This window comes from Eleutherodactylus coqui, chromosome 3 (assembly GCF_035609145.1).
Source record: "Eleutherodactylus coqui strain aEleCoq1 chromosome 3, aEleCoq1.hap1, whole genome shotgun sequence".
In the NCBI taxonomy this organism is placed as follows: domain Eukaryota; kingdom Metazoa; phylum Chordata; class Amphibia; order Anura; family Eleutherodactylidae; genus Eleutherodactylus; species Eleutherodactylus coqui.
In genome coordinates, this window is record NC_089839.1 from 255,636,422 (window position 1) to 255,661,665 (window position 25,244).

Below are 25,244 nucleotides of genomic sequence, written 5' to 3' on the forward strand. Positions count from 1 at the left end.
CAAACTGCATGCCCCAGTCAGACTGGGGTTCTTTAGAAGTGGACGCATGTAGTTACAACTCCGTGTGGACCGACAGCATGGGTGGCTCCCTGGAACCCACCGGCGGTACATAAATATATCCCATTGCAGTGCCCAGCACAGCTGATGTAACGTCAGCTGTAATGCAGGTGGGCAAAAAATTAATTGGATTACACTGTAGGCGAGGGCCCCAAAAAATTGGTGTACCAACAGTACTAATGTACGTCAGAAAAATTGCCCATGCCCAACCAAGAGGGCAGGTGAAACCCATTAATCGCTTTGGTTAATGTGGCTTAATTTGTAACTAGGCCTGGAGGCAGCCCAGTTAAAATAAAAATTGGTTCAGGTGAAAGTTTCAACGCTTTAATGAGCATTGAAACGTATAAAAATTGTTTACAAAAATTATATGACTGAGCCTTGTGGGCCTAAGAAAAATTGCCCATTCGGCGTGATTACGTGAGGTTTCAGGAGGAGGAGCAGGAGGAGGAGGATGAATATTATACACAGATTGATGAAGCTAAAAGGTCCCCGTTTTTGATGGTGTCCGCTGGTGGAGAAAAGAAGTCTGGGGAAATCCAGGCTTTGTTCATCTTGATGAGTGTAAGCCTGTCGGCACGGTCGGTTGACAGGCGGGTACGCTTATCTGTGATGATTCCCCCAGCTGCACTAAACACCCTCTCTGACAAGACGCTAGCCGCAGGACAAGCAAGCACCTCCAGGGCATACAGCGCGAGTTCAGGCCACGTGTCCTGCTTCGACACCCAGTAGTTGCAGGGAACAGAGGCGTCACGGAGGACGGTCGTGCGATCGGCTACGTACTCCCTCACCATCCTTTTACAGTGCTCCCGCCGACTCAGCCTTGACTGGGGAGCGGTGACACAGTCTTGCTGGGGAGCCAGAAAGCTGTCAAAGGCCTTAGAGATTGTTCCCCTGCTTGTGCTGTACATGCTGCCTGATCTCTGCGCCTCCCCTGCTACCTGGCCCTCGGAACTGCGCCTTCGGCCACTAGCGCTGTCGGATGGGAATTTTACCATCAGTTTGTCCGCCAGGGTCCTGTGGTATAGCATCACTCTCGAACCCCTTTCCTCTTCGGGTATGAGAGTGGAAAGGTTCTCCTTATACCATGGGTCGAGCAGTGTGTACACCCAGTAATCCGTAGTGGCCAGAATGCGTGTAACGCGAGGGTCACGAGAAAGGCATCCTAACATGAAGTCAGCCATGTGTGCCAGGGTACCTGTACGCAACACATGGCTGTACTCACTAGGAAGATCACTTTCAGGATCCTCCTCCTCCTCCTCCTCCTCAGGCCATACACGCTGAAAGGATGACAGGCAAGCAGCATGGGTACCCTCAGCAGTGGGCCAAGCTGTCTCTTCCCCCTCCTCCTCATCCTCCTCATGCTCCTCCTCCTCCTCAACACGCTGAGATATAGACAGGAGGGTGCTCTGACTATCCAGCGACATACTGTCTTCCCCCGCCTCTGTTTCCGAGCGCAAAGCGTCTGCCTTTATGCTTTGCAGGAAACTTCTCAAGAGGCATAGCAGAGGAATGGTGATGCTAATGATTGCAGCATCGCCGCTCACCATCTGGGTAGACTCCTCAAAGTTTCCAAGGACCTGGCAGATGTCTGCCAACCAGGCCCACTCTTCTGTAAAGAATTGAGGAGGCTGACTCCCACTGTGCCGCCCATGTTGGAGTTGGTATTCCACTATAGCTCTACGCTGCTCATAGAGCCTGGCCAACATGTGGAGCGTAGAGTTCCACCGTGTGGGCACGTCGCACAGCAGTCGGTGCACTGGCAGATGAAACCAATGTTGCAGGGTGCGCAGGGTGGCAGCGTCCGTGTGGGACTTGCGGAAATGTGCGCAGAGCCGGCGCACCTTTCCGAGCAGGTCTGACAAGCGTGGGTAGCTTTTCAGAAAGCGCTGAACCACCAAATTAAAGACATGGGCCAGGCATGGCACGTGCGTGAGGCTGCCGAGCTGCAGAGCCGCCACCAGGTTACGGCCGTTGTCACACACGACCATGCCCGGTTGGAGGCTCAGCGGCGCAAGCCAGCGGTCGGTCTGCTCTGTCAGACCCTGCAGCAGTTCGTGGGCCGTGTGCCTCTTATCTCCTAAGCTGAGTAGTTTCAGCACGGCCTGCTGACGCTTGCCCACCGCTGTGCTGCCGTGCTGCGCGACACCGACTGCTGGCGACGTGCTGCTGCTGACACATCTTGATTGCGAGACAGAGGTTGCGTAGGAGGAGGAGGAGGAGGAGGGTGGTTTAGTGGAGGAAGCATACACCGCCGCAGATACCACCACCGAGCTGGGGCCCGCAATGAATTAGGAGGACAACTACCCCCAGCACAGACCCAGTACACTGAGGACAGTCACAGGCAGCCCAAATAGATTTTTTTTCCCAAATGTTTTTGGAAAGGCCCACTGCCTATATTCAATAAATATGTCTTCTGTCCCTGCCTCACCACTACTGGCCCTGGAGTATGTAAAATAACTGCAGACTGTTTCACTGTGGACTGGAATACAGCGGTGATGTAACAGCCAACACAGAGCCAGGAAATAATTTTGCGCAAGCCTGCTGTAACACTTAGCTGGCTGCGTATGAATTAGGAGGACAACTACCCCCAGCACAGACCCAGTACTCTGAGGACAGTCACAGGCAGCCCAAATAGATTTTTTTTCCCAAATGTTTTTGGAAAGGCCCACTGCCTATATTCAATAAATATGTCTTCTGTCCCTGCCTCACCACCACTACTGGCCCTGGAGTATGTATAATTACTGCAGGGCGCAATGCTCTGCACGGCCGATATACAAAAAAAAAAAAACGCAACACTGCAAAAAGCAGCCTCCACACTACTGCACACGGTTAGATGTGGCCCTAAGAAGGACCGTTGGGGTTCTTGAAGCCTAAAATACTCCTAACACTCTCCCTATAGCAACTCCAGCAAGATAGCACTTTCCCTGATCTCTGTCAGAACGCATCTGTGGCGAGCCACGGGAGGGGCCGATTTATATACTCGGGTGACACCTGATCTCGCCAGCCACTCACTGCAAGGGGGTGGTATAGGGCTTGAACATCGCAGGGGGAAGTTGTAATGCCTTCCCTGTCTTTCTATTGGCCAGAAAAGCGCGCTAACATCTCAGAGATGGAAGTGAAAGTAACTCGAACATCGCGTGGTACTCGTCACGAGTAACGAGCATCTCGAACACGCTAATACTCGAACGAGTATCAAGCTCGGACGAGTACGTTCGCTCATCTCTAGTGCCAATATCTTTTTTTAATTAGTTAAAAATATAGGTGATACATATCCTTTCGAGAATAAAGGTGATACAGAACAGTAGCCTGAGCCTATGATGAGATAGGAGCTGCATATACAGTAATGCTACCGCAGATATAAGTAACTTTTGTTAGGTTCGTGCAAGGTGTAAGTACGGCACCCTCCATGGACATTTTGGACCAAGGCGCATTTAATGTCTCTAATGGACCAATATAGACAGGTATTATATCTCCAAATGGGGAACACAAGATAGGCAAATAATGGTAACACAAATACAGGGATTGGAACATTATCCCTAATCTTGGTGTGGCAGACCCTGCCTAGAAGCAGGGTGATTGCCCCAAATAGGGGTGGCCTAACATGAGAAACCTAGTGTGTCCCTAGGAGGATAGGTAAGATGTTTTATGCAGATGGAAAGAGCAATGCATATAACACAGTATTGGGTAGAAGTGAATAAGCCCCACACAGAACAAATAACCACAGGTACTCAGCTGACAGGAGTCTGCTACTTCACCAACCACCTCAGGCAGGACAATAACCAGTGCCCATGTTGAGGCGGGCCCAAAATAAATACGCATCCATGTTATTGTACCAACAGTACAACAAGCAGGTGAAGCCCATGGAGGAGTGAAATCCTCTGGAGAAGACAAATGTAGCAGTTTAATGTGCATGTCCAAAGAGATGGCTATAGCTAAACAGGCAATGTTAAAAATACAGAGGCTCTCAGAGAGGCCAGATAGAGTCAAGGAATGAGGTTAACTTCACAAGACGAACCAGTTGTGAAAATGTGTTAGAGATGAACCCCTGCCTTGCCATGAGAAAATGTAGGCAAACATAGGGCTCATTATACCATACATCAATGCTTATAGTATATAAAGAGTCCTTCTTATATCAAGAAAGTACAAGAAGAACGCGGAAAGGGACATCTTAGGCTGACAGTGGGCTGGTCTGCTGCCAAGCAGCAACCGCATTAGAAAACTCCCTCCTTCTCCTCCTTTCAGGATCCCTATGGGGATGCAAAGTAGACCCCCTGGATGATGCCGCAGGTAGGGAAGGCCAGTTTGAAATAGAGACAGATGGAAGATCCAGGGCAGTGGTTAAGGGAAGGGGGATCCCAGGGTTAATGGAGCACTATTAGCTGCCCTCATAGTGGACTTGTAGGCAAAATGGGAATCTCCAAGAGTAGACAGTATTTTTTTGTCAGTGTGTGTCAAATAGTGGGCATAGAGCACTTCATTTTTGGAACATTAGCCAAGACAGAGCTGGAAGCAATTGGAAGAGTTTTTCCCGGTAAAGGATGGGGCATGTATCCCATGATAGTTCCTTTATCGGGAACTTATGTATGCAAAAGGTGACATCTCTGGGCTGATCTGAATCCATGGATATAAAGCCCAAGGAACGATGTGCTATGTCTAGCTCCAGGAGATTATTGAATATAGAATGAAGAGTTCCATCCAATTGTTCTTGCTCAATAGCCTCAGGCAGGCCACGTACCATAATACTATTGCTGCTGTCCCTGTTCTCTGTGTCATCAAGACAATGAGTCAAATATTGTAATTGAAACTTATGTGTGGACAGGAAAGAATCCTCGGAATTCACCTAAGCAGCCAGGGCAGTTAGCAAGCTCTCAGTGGTGGAGACACACTCCTTGATTTGCTACAGAGGTCAGACCAAATGCGAGAGCTCAATTCCTTTAATTCATCAAGGGCTTCAGTTTCTGGTTTAAGAAGGAAGTAGTTAATAATATCTGCAGTCAGTGATAATATCCTGCAGTGCCATCAGATGAGGAGGGGGACAATGCACCCAATAAACAGCCCACGTGGTTAATCGGGGTAGCTGAGGAGAGGAACTGGGCTGTTTGCTGGGCTAGGGAAATGAGCACACTTGCGTAAAGAATTCTGCAGTGCTGATAGGCAGCACAGTCATGGGTTCCAGCCTCAGCATAGGCAGATTTTAGCGAGCCTGACAAGTGGGTTTGCACATATTCATCACAATCACATCCGCTAGTAGAGCCAAGGCAGACTGCTGAGGGAACGATTCTGCATAGTCAGGAGGTAAAAAAAAACTGTCAGCCTCGGGACTGAGGCAGAGTCAGCATCTGCAGGTATTATAGGTCAACCATGAGAATCCACAGGAGAGGGTGGAGGGCAAGAGTCTCGCAATTTATGGCTGAACAGGAATCTGTCAATATCACGGGCAGCAAAGCTCACAAAATCGTTGTTAGGCCTGGACCAGAATGGGAGCAGAGATACAGCTTTACTCTTCCACAGCAAGGTCCTGTCCTACTTTAGTGGTTTAATATACATTGAGTATCATATAAAATTTACTACTATCACCATCTAGGGAAAGCCTGGGTCTCTCCTGACATGGAGTTGCCCTCATCAGGGCGAGTGCTCTTCTTGTAGGTAGGGACTCTTCTCATATCAGATGGTTTAGAGTTAGATTCCCTGTCTTCCCTGTTTTGTGTTTCCTTTTTATATTATCTGCATTTATACTTAGTGTGTATATAGTCATGCTTTTAGGATGCAACAAATATGTCTAGGTCAGATGTAAAAGTTACTCAGATCACTTGACTTTCCCATACTACTCTACATTCACACTGAAAGTGATCCACAAAAGATTGGCTCACTTGATTTTATGCTGTACTCCGGGTTCATGTGTCTAAATTTCATACAGGGAGGCTTCAATTATGAAAAAGCAGGTGTCTCTAAGAAAAGGGCCATTCACTGTATATGAGTATTTTCTAATTAGAGCCATTTGTAATTATAATAGTATAGAATCCCTTAAGTGACAGTCCAGCAGTAGGCTGCATTCAGACGAATGTATATCGGCTCGGTTTTCACGCCGAGCCGATATACATCGTGCTCAAGTGCAGGGGGAGGGGGGAGGATGGAAGAGCCCAGGAGCAGGAACTGAGCTCCCGCCCCCTCTCTGCCTCCTCTCCGCCCCTCTGCACTATTTGCAATGGGGAGAGGCGAGACGTGGGCGGGGCTAATTCGCGGAACTTAGCCCCGCCCCCACCCCACCTCCTTTCATTGCAAATAGTGCAGAGGGGTGGAGAGGAGGCAGAGAGGGGGCGGAAGCTCAGTTCCTGCTCCTGGCTCTTCCATCCTCCCCCCCTGCAGATGAGGACGATGTATATCGGCTCGGCGTGAAAACCGAGCCGATATACGTCCGTGTGAATTCACCCTTAGGGTGCGGGCAGACGAGCGTAGGCGTATTTACGTTCGCACGAGCGCAACGTATAATCGCCCGAGCGATCGTTTTTCACCGATCACGACCAGAGCTAGAAAGCGTATTTTCGTTTGTTCCTACTTTGCAAACGGTCTTTTCGGCGATCGAATATGCGTTGGCGCGTATTTCGGTCGCATATGTTCCTTTTTTTTTAATTGCCGTTTTTACGCGCCGTAAAATCGCCCATGTGAACGAATACATTCGAAACCATTGCCTCAGATGGTCACGTATATACGTTTGGTCGCAAAAACGCGCTGTTTATGCGCTCGTCTGCCCGCACCCTTACTTAGTTTCCTCATTATTTTGTTACTCTCTTGTCACTTTCATTTCAAGGGTCAATCAAATGCCTTTGATAGGCAACTGCTTTGTGATTTCACATTCTTAAGTGCATTAAAGTTTTTACTGTAGAGATCTGTTTTCTGTAGCTGGCACCTTTTAGAGATACTTGGCTTTATATATTTATTGGTCTGTATTTGTCTTTTTGCCCTTATTATATGGATAAGATTATGTTTATCTTTGAGATTATAAGTGCATTAACTTTTTTTAAGCAGTTTTAATAGCGGATGTAAGAGTTCAGATACAGGCTTGTCAAAACTATTGCATTAAAACTCCTTAGCTTTCTGCTAACTGCTTACAACAAAAAACTAAATTTAAAAAATGGTAACACTTTATTATAGTATGGATACATAATATAACTAGACTGTTGATTAAACAATTGCTCGTTACACAAGATAATAAAATAATTGCACATCAAATTTATACTACAATCACATTTTAGCAGTGCAGCTATTGACTCCTATGGAGACACCAAAAAGGTGCACAGACAGTGCAAGACATAAGTTGTCATATGACCTGGGCTATAAATGTATCTCCAGTAGGAATTTACTGTACATGGCTGTCACTCATTTTGGGGCACTGTGAAAATGACTGGGGCCTCTTTCACACAGGCGACAGTGATATCGCGGCAAGAAAATTGCAGCAATATCGCATTGCTCTTCTGTGCAATATCACTGCGTTTTCTCGCGGCAATATCACGATTTTGTGTCTCTGCAAAGTATATAACCCATACCTCCGAAATAAACCTATCTGCTTTAAAACACAAACAAAAAAACAATACATCACCTAACAGACGCTGTCTGCTCTGCTGCTTGCTTGTAGTTTTCCCTCAACACTCCCTGGTTTGGAGGTTTAAAATTCCCACCTCCAGGAAGCGCTAGCTCTAATTGGTTCTTGAGTGCTGTGGCTCAGCCAATCACTGCAGCACTCGATGAACCAATCACAGCTATCACATTGAATAGCTGTGATTGGTTTATTGAGGGCTGGGATTCCTGGAGGCAGGGATTTTGAACCTCCAAACCAGGAAGCAATGACTGAAAACTAAAAGCAAGTCTGCAGAGGAGATACGTAGCTGAGCAGACAGTGCCTGTTAGGCGATGTATTGTTTTTTGTTTAATTTTTTTTTAGTGCAGATAGGCCCTTTTTTAGGGCTTTTACAGTAGGTGTTACCATGAGGCCGGTCAGGGACCATGGGTGGCTGTGGCGCGGTTTGCCGCGGCGTTCTGGGATGGTGTTGCGCCCACGTTCGGGTGGGCGAGTGGCGGCACCGTGTTTTGGTGCTCCAGCGCGGCGTGCGGTGCAGGCGGCCATGCGCGCTTACCTGCTATGAGAGGCGTGTGCGCTCTACCTCTGTGAGTTATAGTGGCTGGCTGGGAGCTCCAGTCAGACGGCTTGATTGGTCTTCGCCCAAGGGGTGGAGACTCCTGATTATAGTCTGGCATCTGCTGATAACAGTTGCCAGTTATTGGTTCCGTTCCCTGTGTGTGTGACTTCAGACCTGCTCCAGTGAAAGTTACCTTGTCTCGATCTAGCTCTGCCTGTGTTCTGTGGTTTTCCTGTCGTGTTGGTTTATTCTATCGGCGTACCCTGTCGGTACCAATAAGTTGATATATGCATAGGTACGGCGGTTCCTTCCTGACCTACCACTAGGCAGTGTAGGGTCAGTGTTGGCGGCTTGGACCTGTCCACCTTTGGAGCTACCTCCAGGAAGGGACATTGGCGTGGGTGAGGGTCAGGGAGTCCCGCGCCGTGTGTACCTGTGCACACTACTAGTACTGTAACAGTAGGATTTCCTACTGTAAAAGTTGCTTCGCACCACAAAGGAAGGGTCCATGGGGAAACATGGGCTACAAAGCAGCGCAAATCGTGGCTGTATAGAGCATGCCACGATTTTGTTTTCTCACAATGTAGCATCCTACAAAACATTGTTAATGTGAAGGAACCCATTGGAAAGCACGGGCTTCACATACATGCGATTTGTAGCACTGTCGCATTGCAAGAAAATCACATGATTTTGTTGCCCGTGTGAAACCAGCCTTAATGTGACCTTTTCAAGTAGTACAATCAGTTGTTTTACAAAGAAAAATGTTTTGCACCTCTCAATCTTACTGTAATGGCTCTGTGCACCTTCACTACCTTTTCAGTGTTCTAATGCATCTAAAATTAAAACTTTGATATGGGTCTATAGCAAATATACAGACTTATGCATATCTGTGGGTGCAGACTACAAACTCTGTGTAATCTGATCCTTTAGTCATAATGCCTACCAAGGGTCAGCAGAAAGTAAGAGGCAAATGAACAGCAATATGACTGCGTGGAAATGTGTTAAACCGGCGGTCTGCAATGGTATACACACAACGAAAGGTGCATACACCACAAGTAAATAGCTGTGTCACGGCTCGCCGGTCATGTTAGATCGGGACTGGGGTGAAGTCATGCCGTCAGCCGCAACCCATGTGATCCACATGCCGGCGCATGCTCAGTGTCATTCCGGCGTTGAACATGAGCACTTTTCTGCTGGTGTGTGAATGGCTAGTTGGCTAGAAGGCGTCTGTCCCAGCCAGCCAATCAGCACTTGCTTGTACACATTTATTTCTGCTCCTTCTCATTAAGGATCCCGATTATACTCCTAGTTTGAAGGTGTTTTTAGTCAAGCCAGCTGCCTCTGACACCTGACTCATAAGTGTGCTTATGTAACATCAACTCTGCATATATCATTATTCATTGCAACTATCAATATCCCTATTTCCAAATTTGAAACCAGGTTGACCTCAGGTTCCTGACATGGGGTTGCCCTCATCAGGGCAAGTGCTCTGCTTTTAGGTAGAGCCTCCTCACATCGGTAGGTTAGGGTCATATTTCTCGTTTCTCCACTTCTGTTTTATTATTAATGTATTGGGTTCTCCACGTTATATTGTGTATATATCTGTTCTTTCAGAGCAATAAACTATGTCCGATCCGGACAAGGCATTTTGCACCCAGCTCAGACATAACATACTGCTAGTGTAACATGGGACTATTTTTTTTGTTGCATGCTGGATTTTTAGAATTTGCAGACCATCAAGTGGATCAAATTTCACAGTAATTCTGATTACAAACACTAATAATAACGAGATTTCTTCATAGGCTTAATCTGTCTTTTATGTGTTGGAAAACAATTTATACAATACAATATACAAGTTGTATGCATTCGTATCTTGGGTTAAAATGCTAATTGATAAGTGCCGAAATTATAAAAACATTGGCTACAGTGACTGAGAGCCTAATCATTCTACTGTTGTATTGTATGGTGAACCATCTGCCTTTAACACAGGCTGGAATTATTCTCCAAATGTGACAAATGTTTTCCTTTTAATGTTTGATAATTTAAAAGACATGTGGGAATAGAAGAGATTCGCTTCACCAAACTCTTCTCAGATTTTGCAATATAATTTATAAAAAAAACACAGAGGGAAAACATGCAAGTCAAATTTTATTATTCCAATTTATCTGAACACATCGAGCCAACAATACAAGACAGAATAACTGCGAGCTCCACCCAAATAACAAAACATTTGTTGTCTCGCAAACTTCTCTGATTCCATATAGTGTTTTACCTGTTTGAAATGCAGCTCTGCAGCACAAAATGCAGCTTTTGCTGAATACTGGGACAGGAAATTTCAGTAATTGCCCGTTTGGACTCGGTCTTGTCACCCATTTATACAAATACACACAAATACTGTTTTCGCTCATTCCTTTCTCCTTGTGACATGTTTTTTTAGTCTTGTCTTATTGAGCCATAGTGATAACCCTATGATTTCTGCGCTTACCTAAATTATTAATGAAGGGTCATACCTACAATTAGGAATACCGATGTAAACCTTGGAGAATAGCTTTGTAAGCAGGACCTGAACCAGCACTAGGCAAACGTTGGCAGGAGCCAGGGGCCTCTAAGCTTGACGAGTCTGTGGCAATATGTGCAAATATTCTCTACACTTGTCAAGATGAAGGGTAGGGTAGACAGAAAGCCCTCTCTGATTGTTCTGCACAAAGGTCCATATACACATGGGGCTGACCCTGAAAGTGAATTACATATTTTACAATTTTCATTAATTGCAATGGATTGCACGGACTTGTAAGAAATATAATGATATGGTAATATATACAATTTTAAGAAAATATATAGGAGGAAATTTATCAAGATAGGCATTTCCTGTGTTTTCCTTGATTAGAGGGATCTTTACACAAGACGACTGTCAGGGGTATAAGTGCCTGACAACAGTCCCACTGGTCACCCGCCTCCATCCACAGCAAACAGGCAGTTGTGCATAGATAAACAGCTGCCTGTTTACATGGGCCGATAGTGATTCCAACAAGTGAGAGACTCCATGCCCTGTGGGTGGCCATGTGTACACGGGATGACTATCGCCTTAAAGAGCCTTTTCTAGTGATTGCTCAGGCAATAATTGCCCTGTGTAAAAGGTACCTGTAGACTGTGCTGGATAAGAAGTAATTACTTTATTAAAAGGTACATGCCTCTTAATAAATTAGGCCCCTCTTTGGTGTACGTACACCAGATAGTCCAATTTATGACAACTACGAGCTGGATTGTACAATTTACACCAGTTTCTTCACGTTACAAAAAATTGGCAAGTTCAGTGTTAAAAGGATACATGCCTGAAAGAGCCTTTCCGGTAATTTTGTTTCTTCATTCATTATGTAGCTACCCCCAACTATATATACATGAGCTAGTGTTACTTTTCTCCTCAGATGGTCATGTGATCTAAATTCTGACGAGTTCAGGTCCCCTTGGGTTTATGTTTTTTGAAACTAGTCAATTTCTCAGTCTGTGTTATGCTGTTATACAGACCCTATGACAGAACCTGTCAATAGGAGGGCACAGACTCTTATTACAGTTACTGATGATGATCCCGCAGCTTCTGTCACACAGTTATAATAGAGGACATCACAGCTCATCCTCCTGACTGCATACTTATGGTCTGTAGCTTATTTAGGTGAATATAGAAGATAATTAATTGGTTTCCCTAGCAAGGAGAAATAATATAACCTGTAGCTAATGCTTTGCTGATGCATCATAGGACTGATGTGAAAGTAAAGCCAAAAAATCTTACCATCAAGGTGGTGCCTAATAAGTATCAGACAAGGTGCTACACTGCAGGGGAGTGGCTACAATACACAAACAAGAACTCCAGATTTTGACAGGCAATCAGGCGAGGGGGCAGAGATAGAAAAATGTGTTTTTGCTGGAGTGGCCCTTTAAACACAAATGTAGTTTTTCAATTAAAACAGCCAGAGACCTCTCTACAGAGGGTTAATTCCTTTGTGGGACATAAGCTGTGAAGGCTTTTTGAAATTCACTACCCAAAATCCTCTTCTGCGAAGTGACAGTTGCGTGTTGAGCATTTTGTAAACCCCTCCAATGTCAACAGGAGACATGCATAACCTACACCTAAATGACTCGCCTAACTTGTCATATCTTGAGATCTTTGGAAGGTCTTTGTATAATAACATCTAGGCTCAACCTTCATGTTGGTTCAATAAAAAAAGCAACACAGAACACAATAAAACAAATCCATGGTGTTGAGTGGCTGACACAATAACTGGCTTTCATTAAATAGATCCATCAGGAAGTTTCAGACTAATTAATTTTGTGTTTATTCAGCTTTGGAAACCTCCCTCGTACGGTTTCATTTACTATGTAGCTGCTTTGCACAAGTGAATTACTTGTATAGTGACTCAAAGGCATTTAACAATGTCTTTGATATTTTAAGTACTAACTTGGAGGGATGTTTAATTTCTTCCTCATAATGAAAGAAGCTAAAAAAAAAGTGCTGAAACATTTGCCTTTTTTCCTGCATGAAATCAACGAAGAATGAGAAGGAAACTACTGAATGCTTATTTGGCTTAATGGCACAAATTCACAAAGATATGCAAAGCTCAATACCAAGCAATCACAGGACAATAGCATGTATGGGTTGAAGTTTAAAGGGGTTCTCCAGCAGCTTCAAAAAGTCTATCCTCGGGAAACATGCTAAAAGAAAAAAGTACCAATACTCACCTGTTAGATCTCCCACTGCTCCAGTACCCCCCACCAGTCTTTATTTCTTTGTTTTCTTACCTGCATTGATTGGCATCTACACCTGCGGTAAAATTGGAAGTGTCGGTAGTTGGTGATAAAACCATTACCCTTTAAGGATATTTGGGCCTTAAGGACGTAGCAAGTCTTTTTGCAGCCAACATACGTATGTTCTGAATGTAGGAAGGGGAGAACGACGCTGCCAGACCCCTCTGGCAGTAACACCACAGAGGTCAAAAGGATTGGCCAGTTAAAATCCAGTCCTTATCTCCCACAACCTTGCTGTCAGGGAAGAGTTGGAAGGCCCCCATAAGCATTAGATGATTATATGGACGTGTCAAAATGAGCAGATTCAGACGATATACATGTAATGTGTATTTGCAAGAACATTCCCAAAAAGATCTTGCCTGGTGCCAATGGAGACATATGGCAACTTTGCACAACTGTAATGGCCAATATGTATGACTGCATCTGCAAAGCAGTCACTCACCAGACTTTCATTCGCTCAACCATTATTCAACCACCATGGTACTTCTGTCTAAGGTTATATGGCCATTCATCTTTAGACTCTTCCATGCATAGACCCTTTTTCACTTTTAAGTGAAAGTTATAGAAAAATAGTACTAAAAAGTAAAGAAAATAATTACTTGAATGTCCTCAATGGAACTAAATCAAGAAATAATATATTCCGAAACTCAAAACATGGTGACTGTTAGGTTGCGCTGATGGGACCTGTTGTTCTACGGGTTTCCAGGAGCTCACCTTCACAGGTGTGGTATAATTGAACTAGCTGGGTGTAGAGTTTCTACAGCCAGCCAATCACCACAGGTCTGTTACATATAAATAACAGCCTCTCCGGCCAGAGGGAGCTGCTTTCCTCATGGCCCCTGGTGTTTGCATTCATGCATGCAGTTCTATTGGTGTGTACAGTGATGTATGGTCTGCGCAGGGTGCCGGACATGTGATGTGATCCTGACAGGAGTCGAAACGTTGCTGTATATGGATCATGAGGAATAAAGACATATCCGTTTGGATGATTTTGCACCACTGATGCTGCCAACCCTTGCATTAATTATTTGTACAGTGATGTGTGGTGTGGGTCTGTACAGGGTGCCAGACGTGGTGTGATCCATCCTGTTCCGTTTTGGATACATTTCAGGATGTGTTGGTGTGAAGTGTGTCCTGCGCGGCTGGATTGTTTACCATCCTTGGGTGAGCTTGATCCTTAGGTTCTAGAGTGGGGCTGTCCTTATTGGGACGATTGCCCTGGTTGCAGGCTGGTGTCATGTGGAAGTTGTGTCATCAGAGTATCAATCTGGTTATGTGTGCAGGTATGTATGGTGTGTGTTTTGGTTGTCAGTTCAGTCCTTGTATCATGTCTGCCCGTGAGTCGAGGTTGCAGTTCACTTTTCCATACATCTATGCTGTGGCGAGGTGCGCGCAATAGATGTGACAGTGACATAATGTAATTATATATGTGTTAGGCTAGGTTCATACTGTATTTTTATGATCCGTTTGACATACATTATGACATCCAAAATCAACTTTTACCGTTGAAAATGGGACAAACACGGTTTAAAATTTAACTTTACAGATATGATTGTTGAGTTTCTGCACTCAGCGATACTTCACACCAACGGTTGTGTGCATCTGAAATTTGCGCACGCATACAAAGAGAATAGAACCAATTGACTTTAATGGGTTCATTCACAATATACTTTTTTCACATGCATTTCTCATTTGCTAATAAACACAGTATGCTCTATTTTTGTAAGCATTTCTGCACCAAACGTCCCCATTTGTTTCCCTGCTGTGCTATTCCATGGGAAAAAGAGCACATCTGGAACTCATTAGGCTAAATAGCCTTTAAAATTATGGCATGGGGGTGTTCCACGCCCATGTTAACTGGCCCTTAGCCTCAATCTTTGGGCCTGTAAATGTAAGCTTGGCTCACACTTCAAAAGTATTTAATTTGCAGAAAGACAAGATCCTATCCTTCGGCAGCTACTAGAATATGGCCACATTGAGAAAAATGCAGCAAATTTTCCCACTGTGAAAAGGCATGTAAAAACTTGCAACATTTACAGCAGCAGCAAAGTGGCTGGGATTTAACAAAAAAATCATTCACATGCTGCAGAAAACCTCACACAGAATCCACAGTGGATTTTTGTTGTGAACTTGTTGTAAATTTAACACCACAATTGCCCAAAGGGCACGAAACACCCAGTTGAATACCCTCAATGAAATCTAACTTTTATTGAAGTATATTAAAATACTAGGAGACTAGAGATGAGCGAGTATACTCGCTAAAGGCAATTGCTCGAGCGAGCATTGCCTTTAGCGAGTACCTGCCCGCTCGAGACTGAAGGTTCGGGTGGCGGCGCGGGGGAGCGGTGAGTAGCGGCAGTCAGCAGGAGGGAGCGGGGGGGGGGAGAAAGGAAGAGAGATCTCCCCTCTGTTCCTCCCCGCTCTCCCCCGCAGCTCCCTGCCCGCCGCCGGCACCCGAACCTTCAGTCTCGAGCGGGCAGGTACTCACTAAAGGCAATGCTCGCTCGAGCAATTGCCTTTAGCGAGTATACTCGCTCATCTCTAGAGACTAGGAATTGAAAAGAAAAACACCCGTGTAGCAAACCTGGGAGTGCTGAACCACCTATAATATAAATCATTCAATGCTGTTGCAATATACTGTATACTTTAGAGAGCTCTCCTAAATAGCTAGTAGTCATATAAGATATTATCTGTTGCAGATTAATGACTCTGCCTAAATAGTATCCCCAGGTCTACGAGTTTGAGTTAAAGAAAACATAGACACCCTCTCAACCTGTTTTCGCCAATGTAGTGGAAAAAGCCATCAAAGGGGGGAATATAGTAGTTATGGACCAACTTGATTATACAGTAATGGTAAAGAGACTCCTTGATGATAAACAAGTATATCAGACATTTTCTCATGATCCCACAACCCAATATCTTACAGAATTTTATCATCTACTACAAGAATCTATTATCCAGTGATGAGTCTACATTTATTTATAACCCTCACCCCATCATTGCCCCTTTTTTGCAATTTCTAAATTGCATAAACAGACTATTCGAGTACCAGGCAGACCAATAGTATTGGGCAACGATAATCTAACCCAGAGTGCAAGCTTTTCTTTAGAAAAAGTTTGTCAGCACACTTCTCTCGTATCTTCAAGATACGAAAGACAATATTGCTAAAATGTATGAGATTACCGTCCCCAGTAACGCATTATTCGCCAACATAGATCTAGAGACATTTTTTTATAGACACATGCGACACATTTCTTCACTCACAAGAGGTTTTTGGTAAATCTATTACTCATTCTCACAGAAAATTATTTTATTTTTAATATGGCCTTTTTTTTCAAAAATGGGGTACAGCAATGGGCATGGCATATACGCCAAGCTATGCAAATTTATTCCTAGGGTGGTTGGAATTCACAGTGGTATTTTCTGATGACATCAAAAGCAACATGGGATGGAGGTAGGGCACTTTTTGAGAAGTTCATATCCACTTTGAATAACAATAACATTGGTCTGCTCTTTACCTGTGATATCTATAAAAAGAATATTCACTTTTTAGATTTGGACATCTCACTGGATGAGAATGGATGCATTCATTCCAACAACTGCAGGAACTGCAAACAACCTGCTCCACTGGAATAGTTGGCATCGCTCCTCACGCAAGAGGGAAATTCCAGTGGAGTAGTATTTAAGAGCAAGAAAAAACTACTTAGATAAAACATCTTTTCAAATGGAGTGCAATCAACTGTTTATGAGGTTTCACGGAAGAGGTTATCCAGTTAAATGGTTAAGGGTAGCATATAAAAGAGCTAAAACTGAGGATCATTTAAGATGACTTGTGACCAAGAGTAACCCAGCAAAATAAGGTGATCTGCTGTGTAGGAACATACAATGGCTATACTTATCAGGTTGTAAATGTCATGAAGAAATATTGGCCAATTGTAATATCTGATTTGGATCTAGAAGTGGCCATTACCCACTATACAAGCATTATGTAAGAGAACAGAATTTACCTGATTATCTAGTGCATACCCTGCTTGTCAATCCACTTGCCCTAAATAGATAACTACGACAGTCTAAATGTACTGGCTGTCATCTCTGTTGGAGACACTCGTTCTGTCCACTTATCTTGAACGTCTTTACATTTGTCAATCAAGTGAACAGAATATGTATCAAATAAAGCCGGAAATAACATGCTTCAGCACAAGAATTATATATTGATTAGGATGCTGATACCCTATGATATATATTGGTAAGATAGTTCAGGAGCTTAGGAGGTACATTTCCAAACACTTGAGCTCTATAGGCATGAAAATGGACACTCCGGTTACAAAGCATATTAATGGATGTAATGGAGGTGATGGTACTCAACTAATTTTCTGCGGCATTTGTCAACTGGGTGCTCATAAGGAAAATCTGGACAAAAATTACTACACCTTAGGCGTAACAGTCTTTGGGCCTAAATTATGGATTTTCTTATTCGGCTTTCATTTGAAAACAGCTTTTGGATAAGCTATTCAGTCACTTCTATGAATTGTATAACTATTGATAAGGCTTTTGTTTTGTAGTATAGCACCTAACAGCTTTTCATGTTCCCAGTGTAGTGTACTGGAGGCCTGTGATAGGAGGTGTAGTACCTACTAGTATGCCTTAGGAGCCGCTCAATATAAATAGATGCAGGGGGAATGAAATATTCACTTGGACTAGAAGCCATTCAATATTATATATTATATTGTCTAACTATTGGACCCATATAGGTGTCAGATTTACCCCACAGGCTTAAGCTACATTGAATTGCTATGTATGAGTAACAGTTAAGATTAGAAGATGCCGTACACTGTGGAATACCCTCAGAAATTGCTATGTTAGGCCTCCTTCCCACGAACGGATTTCCGCCGCGTAATTCGCGTCGGAAATCCACTGTGTTGCCCGCAGCTATTAGGTTCTATTGAACCTAATAGCTCAGTGCTCACGGTGCGGAATTCGACCGCAGAATTCCGCACCGTGAATTCACCCGTCCTCACCCGCGGCATGCTCTATTTGCCGCGGGTGTACGCGCGATCGGCTTCCATTGCAGTCAATGGAAGCCATCCGTTCACGCTATCTTCCGCTGTAGCGTTTTTTTTATGTATTCAAAGTTCTAGAAGGTACACACTGAGCAGGTCCATAAAGGCCGAACTGCCATTACATCACCACACATTGGGATTGGGCGAGTATGAGGGAGGAACTCTGTATGATTGGCTTAAGGACCTGTCCTACATTGTTAGCTTTCTCTCTACTGGCCACTCAACATGCATTGTCTCTCACTGATCAGTCAAATGGGAGAAGCCCTCCCTCGTGTTATATAACAGCTGTCATTTAGGTGGGTGCGCCTCTAGTAACCCCACAAACCTGGGGTTTCAATGTTTCTTTTAGCTCAAGCGTGAAGGCCTGGCAATATAATTTGAGTCATTAGTCAGCAGCAGTGACCTACTTGATATCTTATTTAGCTACCAGCTATTTAGAAGAGATTTATAAAGCACAGTATACAGAATACTGTAGCAGCACTGAATGATATGTATTATAGGTGGCTCAGCACTCCCAGGTTTGCTAGGCAGGTTTTTTGTATTTTTTATTCCTATGCCTCTTAGTTTTTTAATTTAGTTCAATAAAAGTTAGATTTTAATGAGGGTATGCAACAGGGGTGTTTCTTGCCCTTTGGGCAATTTTGGTGTTAATTATTTTTAATAAGCCTGGTGGCACTTTTAGTATACTTTTATGGTGCTTGTTGTAGATTTTGCCTTGTAATTGTGGCATATACCACTGCAGAATTTCTGCCCCATGTAGGTGTACCTTTAAATAAGCACCATAAAAATCTATTTGTTGTGATACATCACTAAAGCTGCTTATGGTCATTAGATTATTATTTTTGGTAGTTCATGGATTAGAAATCCCCAATAATCTAATGTTCAAGACAGTTGTAGCAGTGCGATAAGTTATAGTCTGCTTTGATCTGTTTAGGTCTTTGTTTGGTACTGCTTATCACTGGGTGAAATAGAAATATCTGCAGCATTTTTTCTCAACCCTTTTGAAATGATGTGGACATTTTGCTGTTACCAAATGTAATTCTTTTTGGGGAGACTTGAAGCTGTTGGTCGATAGCTATTGCAGGTTTATGGCAGCTTTGAAGCTAAGCTTATAGTCTAACCAAAAAGATATACAGGGGTACTTTTACAATATATGAAAATGCCATTATCTCAAAGTAGAATGGAGTTTCTTCTACTTTGAGATAATGGAGATCGGATAAGTTTTCATGTGCATCTACACACATATACCATATGTGTCATGTCTCAGTCAGCACATGGTTAATTATTGCCAGCACAACTACTTTCTGTAGGTTCTATCCAGACTAGCCAGGGTTAAAAGCTCCTGTACTTTCTAGTCTAGGTTAATTAGTCCTGCTAGTGTCTGAGAGGTGTGGCTGGTGATTGACATATCTATCAGCCAATTGGCTTCTTCCCCCTCCCTATAAGATCCAGCTCTTGCTGCCTGGGAGTTGCTGATTAATTTCCAGTGATCCCTGAGCAGTCCTCCTCCTCAGACCTGCTGTGTATCTGGCTCCGGTACTTTGGTTTGTTCCCTGTTTCCGTCTATTGTTTGTCTGTACTTGTTCTGTTTATTTCTGTGCACTGTACCTCATGTGTTCAGGGCTCCCTGGTAGGGATTGGTAGTGGCCTAGGAACGAGTGTGGGTCCGCACCTGTCGGAAGAGATCAGCCCGCCAATTAGGCCAATTAGGGGTTTGCAGGGAAAGGATTTCCCTTAGTTTATTTTGCATTTATGTGGCACGGTCAAGATATACAGGCCTTCACTTTCCTGCAGAGATGCTCTCTGTCTGTCCTGCATCTAGCCATCTGTACAATCTAGTTCCCGCGTCCGTCTTGGCTGCCCTTCATACCCTGTTCTTGTTGGCAGTCCAGGACGAACGTGACAATGTGAATAAAAAGATGAATAATTGGGCAACTGGCGCAATTCTGTTAATGAATGACAAATTAAGCAAAGGGAGTACCCCTACACCTCCTTATTTAGATACATGACCAGCCTATTGACGTGTTTTGGAAATGCAATCCTTCCTCAGAATGGCTGTATAGAACTTATTATGGTAAGGTGAAAAATTAAAGCAAAATAGAAAGATAAAAAAAAAAAGAAAAAATAATATATGATAGTAGATACATAATCTATATATATATAAATGAAGTTGATCACTAATGTATGATCCTAATAAAATATGAGAATACAATTTGTCACTAGTATACAAAAGTACAAGAATATCCTAGTGAAAAACAATCAAACTACAATCGTGCTGCAAAGTAAAAAAAATCATAAATAATAAATTATAAGTAGAGATGAGCGAGCACCAAAATGCTCGGGTGCTCGTTACTCGAGTCGAACATTCAGTGATGCTCGAGAGTTCGTTTCGAGTAACGAACCCCATTGAAGTCAATGGGCGACTCGAGCATTTTTGTATATCGCCGATGCTCGCTAAGGTTTTCATTTGTGAAAACCTGGGAAATTCAAGAAAGTGATGGGATCGACACAGAAACGGATAGGGCAGGCGAGGGGCTATATGTTGGGCTGCATCTCAAGTTCCCAGGTCCCACTATTAAGCCACAATAGTGGCAAGAGTGAGATCCCCCCCGCACTGTCAGCATAAAGATCGTTCTCCTCTGCCACAGCTGTAACAGCTGTGGCAGAAAAGAACGATGTTAGCCCATTGAATTCAATGTAGCCGGCAATACAGCCGGCTCCATTGAAAGCAATGGGCTGCCGGCGATCGCGGGATGAATTGTCGGGAAGGGCTTAAATATATAAGCCCTTCCCTGCAATTCATCCAGAAATGTGTAAAAATAAAAAAATATATATATGCTCACCTGGTCCCGGCAGACGGAGTTCAGCGCGGCCGGTGGCAGTCCTCCTGAACTGCTCTGAACAGCTGTGAGTAGTATTCAGCAGCCGGGGATTTAAAATCCCCGCCTGCTGAATGAGCTGCCTCTAATTGGTCACAGCCTGACCAATCAGAGGCAGATCTCACTCACACACCCATTCATGAATTCATGAATGGGTGAGTGACTGCTGCATCTCTAATTGGTCAGGCTGTGACCAATTAGAGGCAGCTCATTCAGCAGGCGGGGATTTTAAATCCCCGGCTGCTGAATACTACTCACAGCTGTTCAGAGTAGTTCAGGAGGACTGCCACCGGCCGCGCTGAACTCCGTCTGCCGGGACCAGGTGAGTATATATTTTTTTTATTTTTATACATTTCTAGATGAATTACAGGGAAGGGCTTATATATTTAAGCCCTTCCCGACAATTCATGCCGCGATCGCCGGCAGCCCATTGCTTTCAATGGAGCCGGCTGTATTGCCGGCTCTATTGAATTCAATGGGCTAACATCGTTCTGCCGGGACAAGGTGAGTATATATTTTTTTTATTTTGACACATTTCTGGATGAATTGCAGGGAAGGGCTTATATATTTAAGCGCTTCCCGACAATTCATCCCGCGCTCGCCGGCAGCCCATTGCTTTCAATGGAGCCGGCTGTATTGCCGGCTCCATTGAATTCAATGGTCAGTGCTTGTTTAATCGAGACGAGTACCGCGTGGTGCTCGTCTCGAGTAACGAGCATCTCGAGCACCCTAATACTCGAACGAGCATCAAGCTCGGACGAGTATGCTCACTCATCTCTAATTATAAGTTTGTATGTTCTTTTTGTTTTTTCTTATTATTATTTTCCTCCTCCAAAGAAGAAAAAAGAAGTATGGTGGCTCAGTGGTTAGCACTTTTGCTTTGCAGTGCTAAAGTCCTAGGTTCAAATCTGATTGAGGACAACATCCGTTTGGAGTTTTACAATAGCCATGTAGATATTCTCCTTGATGAGATTTAAAGCTAGTGTTGCAAGGCAGCAGTGCTAAGCACTAAGCCACATCCCTTGAAGGACAACAACCATCATTGTTTCAGAGCTTTCGGAGGGTGTTCAATATTATTTTTAGAGATTTTTATGAGCGTCCCATTCAGCTGAAACAAGCTCCCTGAGGTTTGGGTATTCGTCAAACCAACCTTTTAGCAAAGCTCAACCCAAAACAGAGTTCTATTTGTTCGGTTTGCTCGACACTAGTCATAAACATTACTTAGCAGTACAAATATGAGTAACAGATCATTGTTCATGTACTTACTTGAGTAGTAGGGTCTCCGCTATAATACCAGCACACACTGCCACAACTTTAAATATTTGGCCCGGGGCTGGATTGCTTAGCGTTTTCATATATTCGACACATATTGGCGTGGCTATGAAGGCTGTGATTATTAAAAGACCAACAAGTAGATTTCTCCATTGAAATACAAGTTTTTTCCATATAGTTCCCTCCTGAAGTTGATACTAAAATATAAGAGAAGGACATAAATTAGATTAGAGAAGCAATGGACAGACATGCAGATCCTACCAATTTATATACTTCAACGCTAGATAGTAGTGGAATATTTTTCATGAATATGGAAGGTAAAATACTTAGAAATACTCTAAACATTGGACAAGGATGATATCTGATAAGTCACATTCAGTGACAGGGAGAATGTTAGCGAGAATGAAACCGCTTAGTATTCCAGATGAAGTAAAACATTTTAGCAGATGTATACTGCACATTATGAGATCATTGCTTTATGTCTTTTTCAGATTTTGAGAATTGTTGCCAGTGCTTAATAACAATTTCCATATACATTAGTCCACTGAACAAAAACTTATATTCTTCTATAGATCACACACTTTTTGAATCACATCATTCAGTTTAGGAGAGAAGGTAAGTGTACTGTACCTCAAAGTACCAGCAATAGATCTTAATTGGAAATTAGAAGTTTAATAGACAATAGATGCAACTGCATCCTTATTATATACTAGAACTAAGGATACAGCTCTCTCGTTTGCAGAAACTACACAAATGTTGGGCCCCATAGGCACTGGCGTAACTAAAAGCAATCATAGAATGGTAGAGTTGGAAGGAACCTCCAGGGTCATCAGGCCCAACCCCCTGCTCAGTGCAGGATTCACTAAATCATCCCAGACAGAATAGAATCATGGAATGGTAGCGTTGGAAGGAACTTCCAGGGTTATCGGGTCCAACCCCCTGCTCAATGCAGGATTCACTAAATCATCCCAGACTGATATTTGTCCAGCCTTTGTTTGAACACTTCCACTAAAGGAGAACTCACCACCTCCTATGGTAACCTGTTCCACTCATTGATCACCCTCACTGTCAGAAAGTTTTTTCTAATATCTAATCTGTGTTTCCTCCCTTTCAGTTTCACCCCATTGCTTCTAGTCTTTCCTTGTGCAAATGAAAATAGGGCTGATCCCTCTGCACTGTGACAACCCTTCAGATATTTGTAGACCGCTATTAAGTCTCCTCTCAGCCTTCTTTTTTGCAAGCTAAACATTCCCAGATCCTTTAACCGTTCTGCATGATTTGCAGACCGCTTTATAGGGGATGCAGGTGATGCGGTTGCACCTGGGCCCAGGAGCCTTAGGGGGCCCATAGGGCCTCTCTTCTCCAAATAGGGAGCCTAGTACTATGAATAAAGCATTATAGTTGGGGGCCCTGTTACAGGTTTTGCATAGGGGCCCAGGAGCTTCAAGTTATGCCTTTGCGTTAAGGGGTTAAGAGAAGTTGGGGGGCTCCAAGATAAATTTTTGCACTCGGCCCCATGAGGCTCTAGCTACGCTACTGCCTATAGGCTTTCATTGCGTCATAAAATATATGCAACCCCAACCCAATGGGTCATAAGTAGAGATGAGCGAGCATACTCGCTAAGGCTAACTACTCGAGCGAGTAGTGCCTTATTCGAGTACCTGCCCACTCGTCTCTAAAGATTCGGCTGCCCGCGTGGGGGGGGGGGGGAGCGGAGAAGAACGGAGAAGAACGGAGGGGAGATCTCTCTCTCCCTCTCTCCTCCCCGCTCCCCCCTGCTCACCGCCGCAACTCACCTCTCACCTGCGCTGGCAGTCGAATCTTTTGAGACAAGCGGGCAGATACTCGAATAAGGCACTACTCGCTCGAGTAGTTAGCCTTAGCAAGTATGCTCACTCATCTCTAGTCATAAGCTTAAAAACTTAGTAGACTGAAACTTTGTTTTGTGGTGTCAGTATAATGATAAAACTATAGTTACACTCCAATAGTGGAATAATAGTGGATGATCCTACATGTCTATTACCCCACTAAACCTAGAAATGAATGATCAAAGTGAACATGAGATAAATGTGTCCACAATGTTTGACCGTCTGCGGGAGTTTTTGCATGTTCCTGGAACAGAACTATTTCTTGTAAAACACTCCAATGACAATGTAGGTAGTAACTAAAAATATAAAAACATAGGCAAGCATTAAATTATCTATCGCCTTTTATTTATATGGAGCCAACATATTCCACATTCAGCAATATATACAGTGTAAGCACTCACTAAATGGTTTGGGAGATTGTACATTACGGCAACAATAAAAAAAAGTCTAGACTTCCACAACATTTAAAAGAGGACCATGTGTAAAGCACCTATATAGAGACACACAGAGCACCTGTACCCTTATTTCACAGTGCAGCAGGCATTTGATGTACCATCGAATAGCACTATGTATTACAGAATTATGCTTCCCATGAAGCAATGCTTTCTAGAGATGAGCGAGCATACTCGCTAAGGGCAATTACTCGAGCGAGTATTGTCCTTAGCGAGTACCTGCCCGCTCGGAAGAAAAGATTCGGGTGCCGGCGCTGGTGAGTGCTGAGTTGCGGGAGTGAGCAGGGTGAAAAGGGGGGGTCGGGGGGAGAGAGATCTCCCCTCCGTTCCCCCCCCCCCCCCCCGCTCTCCCCCGCCCCCCGCATCTTTTCTCCTGAGTGGGCAGGTACTCGCTAAGGACAATACTCACTTGAGTAATTGCCCTTAGCGAGTATGCTCGCTCATCTGTAATGCTTTCCCTCCAATCAGACCCTCTTATTGGCCGTCCAAGATGGCCATAGCAATTTTCTAACTACCTAATGCTCACTGCGCACTACTCTGATTGGCCAGTGCTGATGAAATGAGCAGTTTTGGCCAATCATAGAGCAGGTATAGTACATTGGTAGTCTAACACTACCAATGTACTTGTGGAATTAGATAGTCTGAAGATTATGTCAGCCATCTTGGATGGTTAAAAAGGGGACTTAGAACCAGCAGGTTAGATGGACAGTGAAGAAGGAAA

The 25,244-nt window shown here is 43.9% G+C and overlaps 1 protein-coding gene across 2 annotated transcripts in view; it reads right to left on the reverse strand.

Moving 5' to 3' along the window:
- The window catches only part of LOC136621670 (uncharacterized), a 508,529-nt gene that overhangs the window by 78,476 nt on the left and 404,809 nt on the right, over nt 1–25,244 (reverse strand). For both annotated transcript variants that reach the window (XR_010791257.1, XM_066597321.1), the window contains exon 4: nt 22,198–22,400. Coding sequence is in view for 1 of the 2 variants with exons in the window: in XM_066597321.1 (XP_066453418.1) it covers nt 22,198–22,400 (203 nt within the window). In the remaining variant the exon portion in view is untranslated. The remainder of the gene's footprint in view (nt 1–22,197; nt 22,401–25,244) is intronic.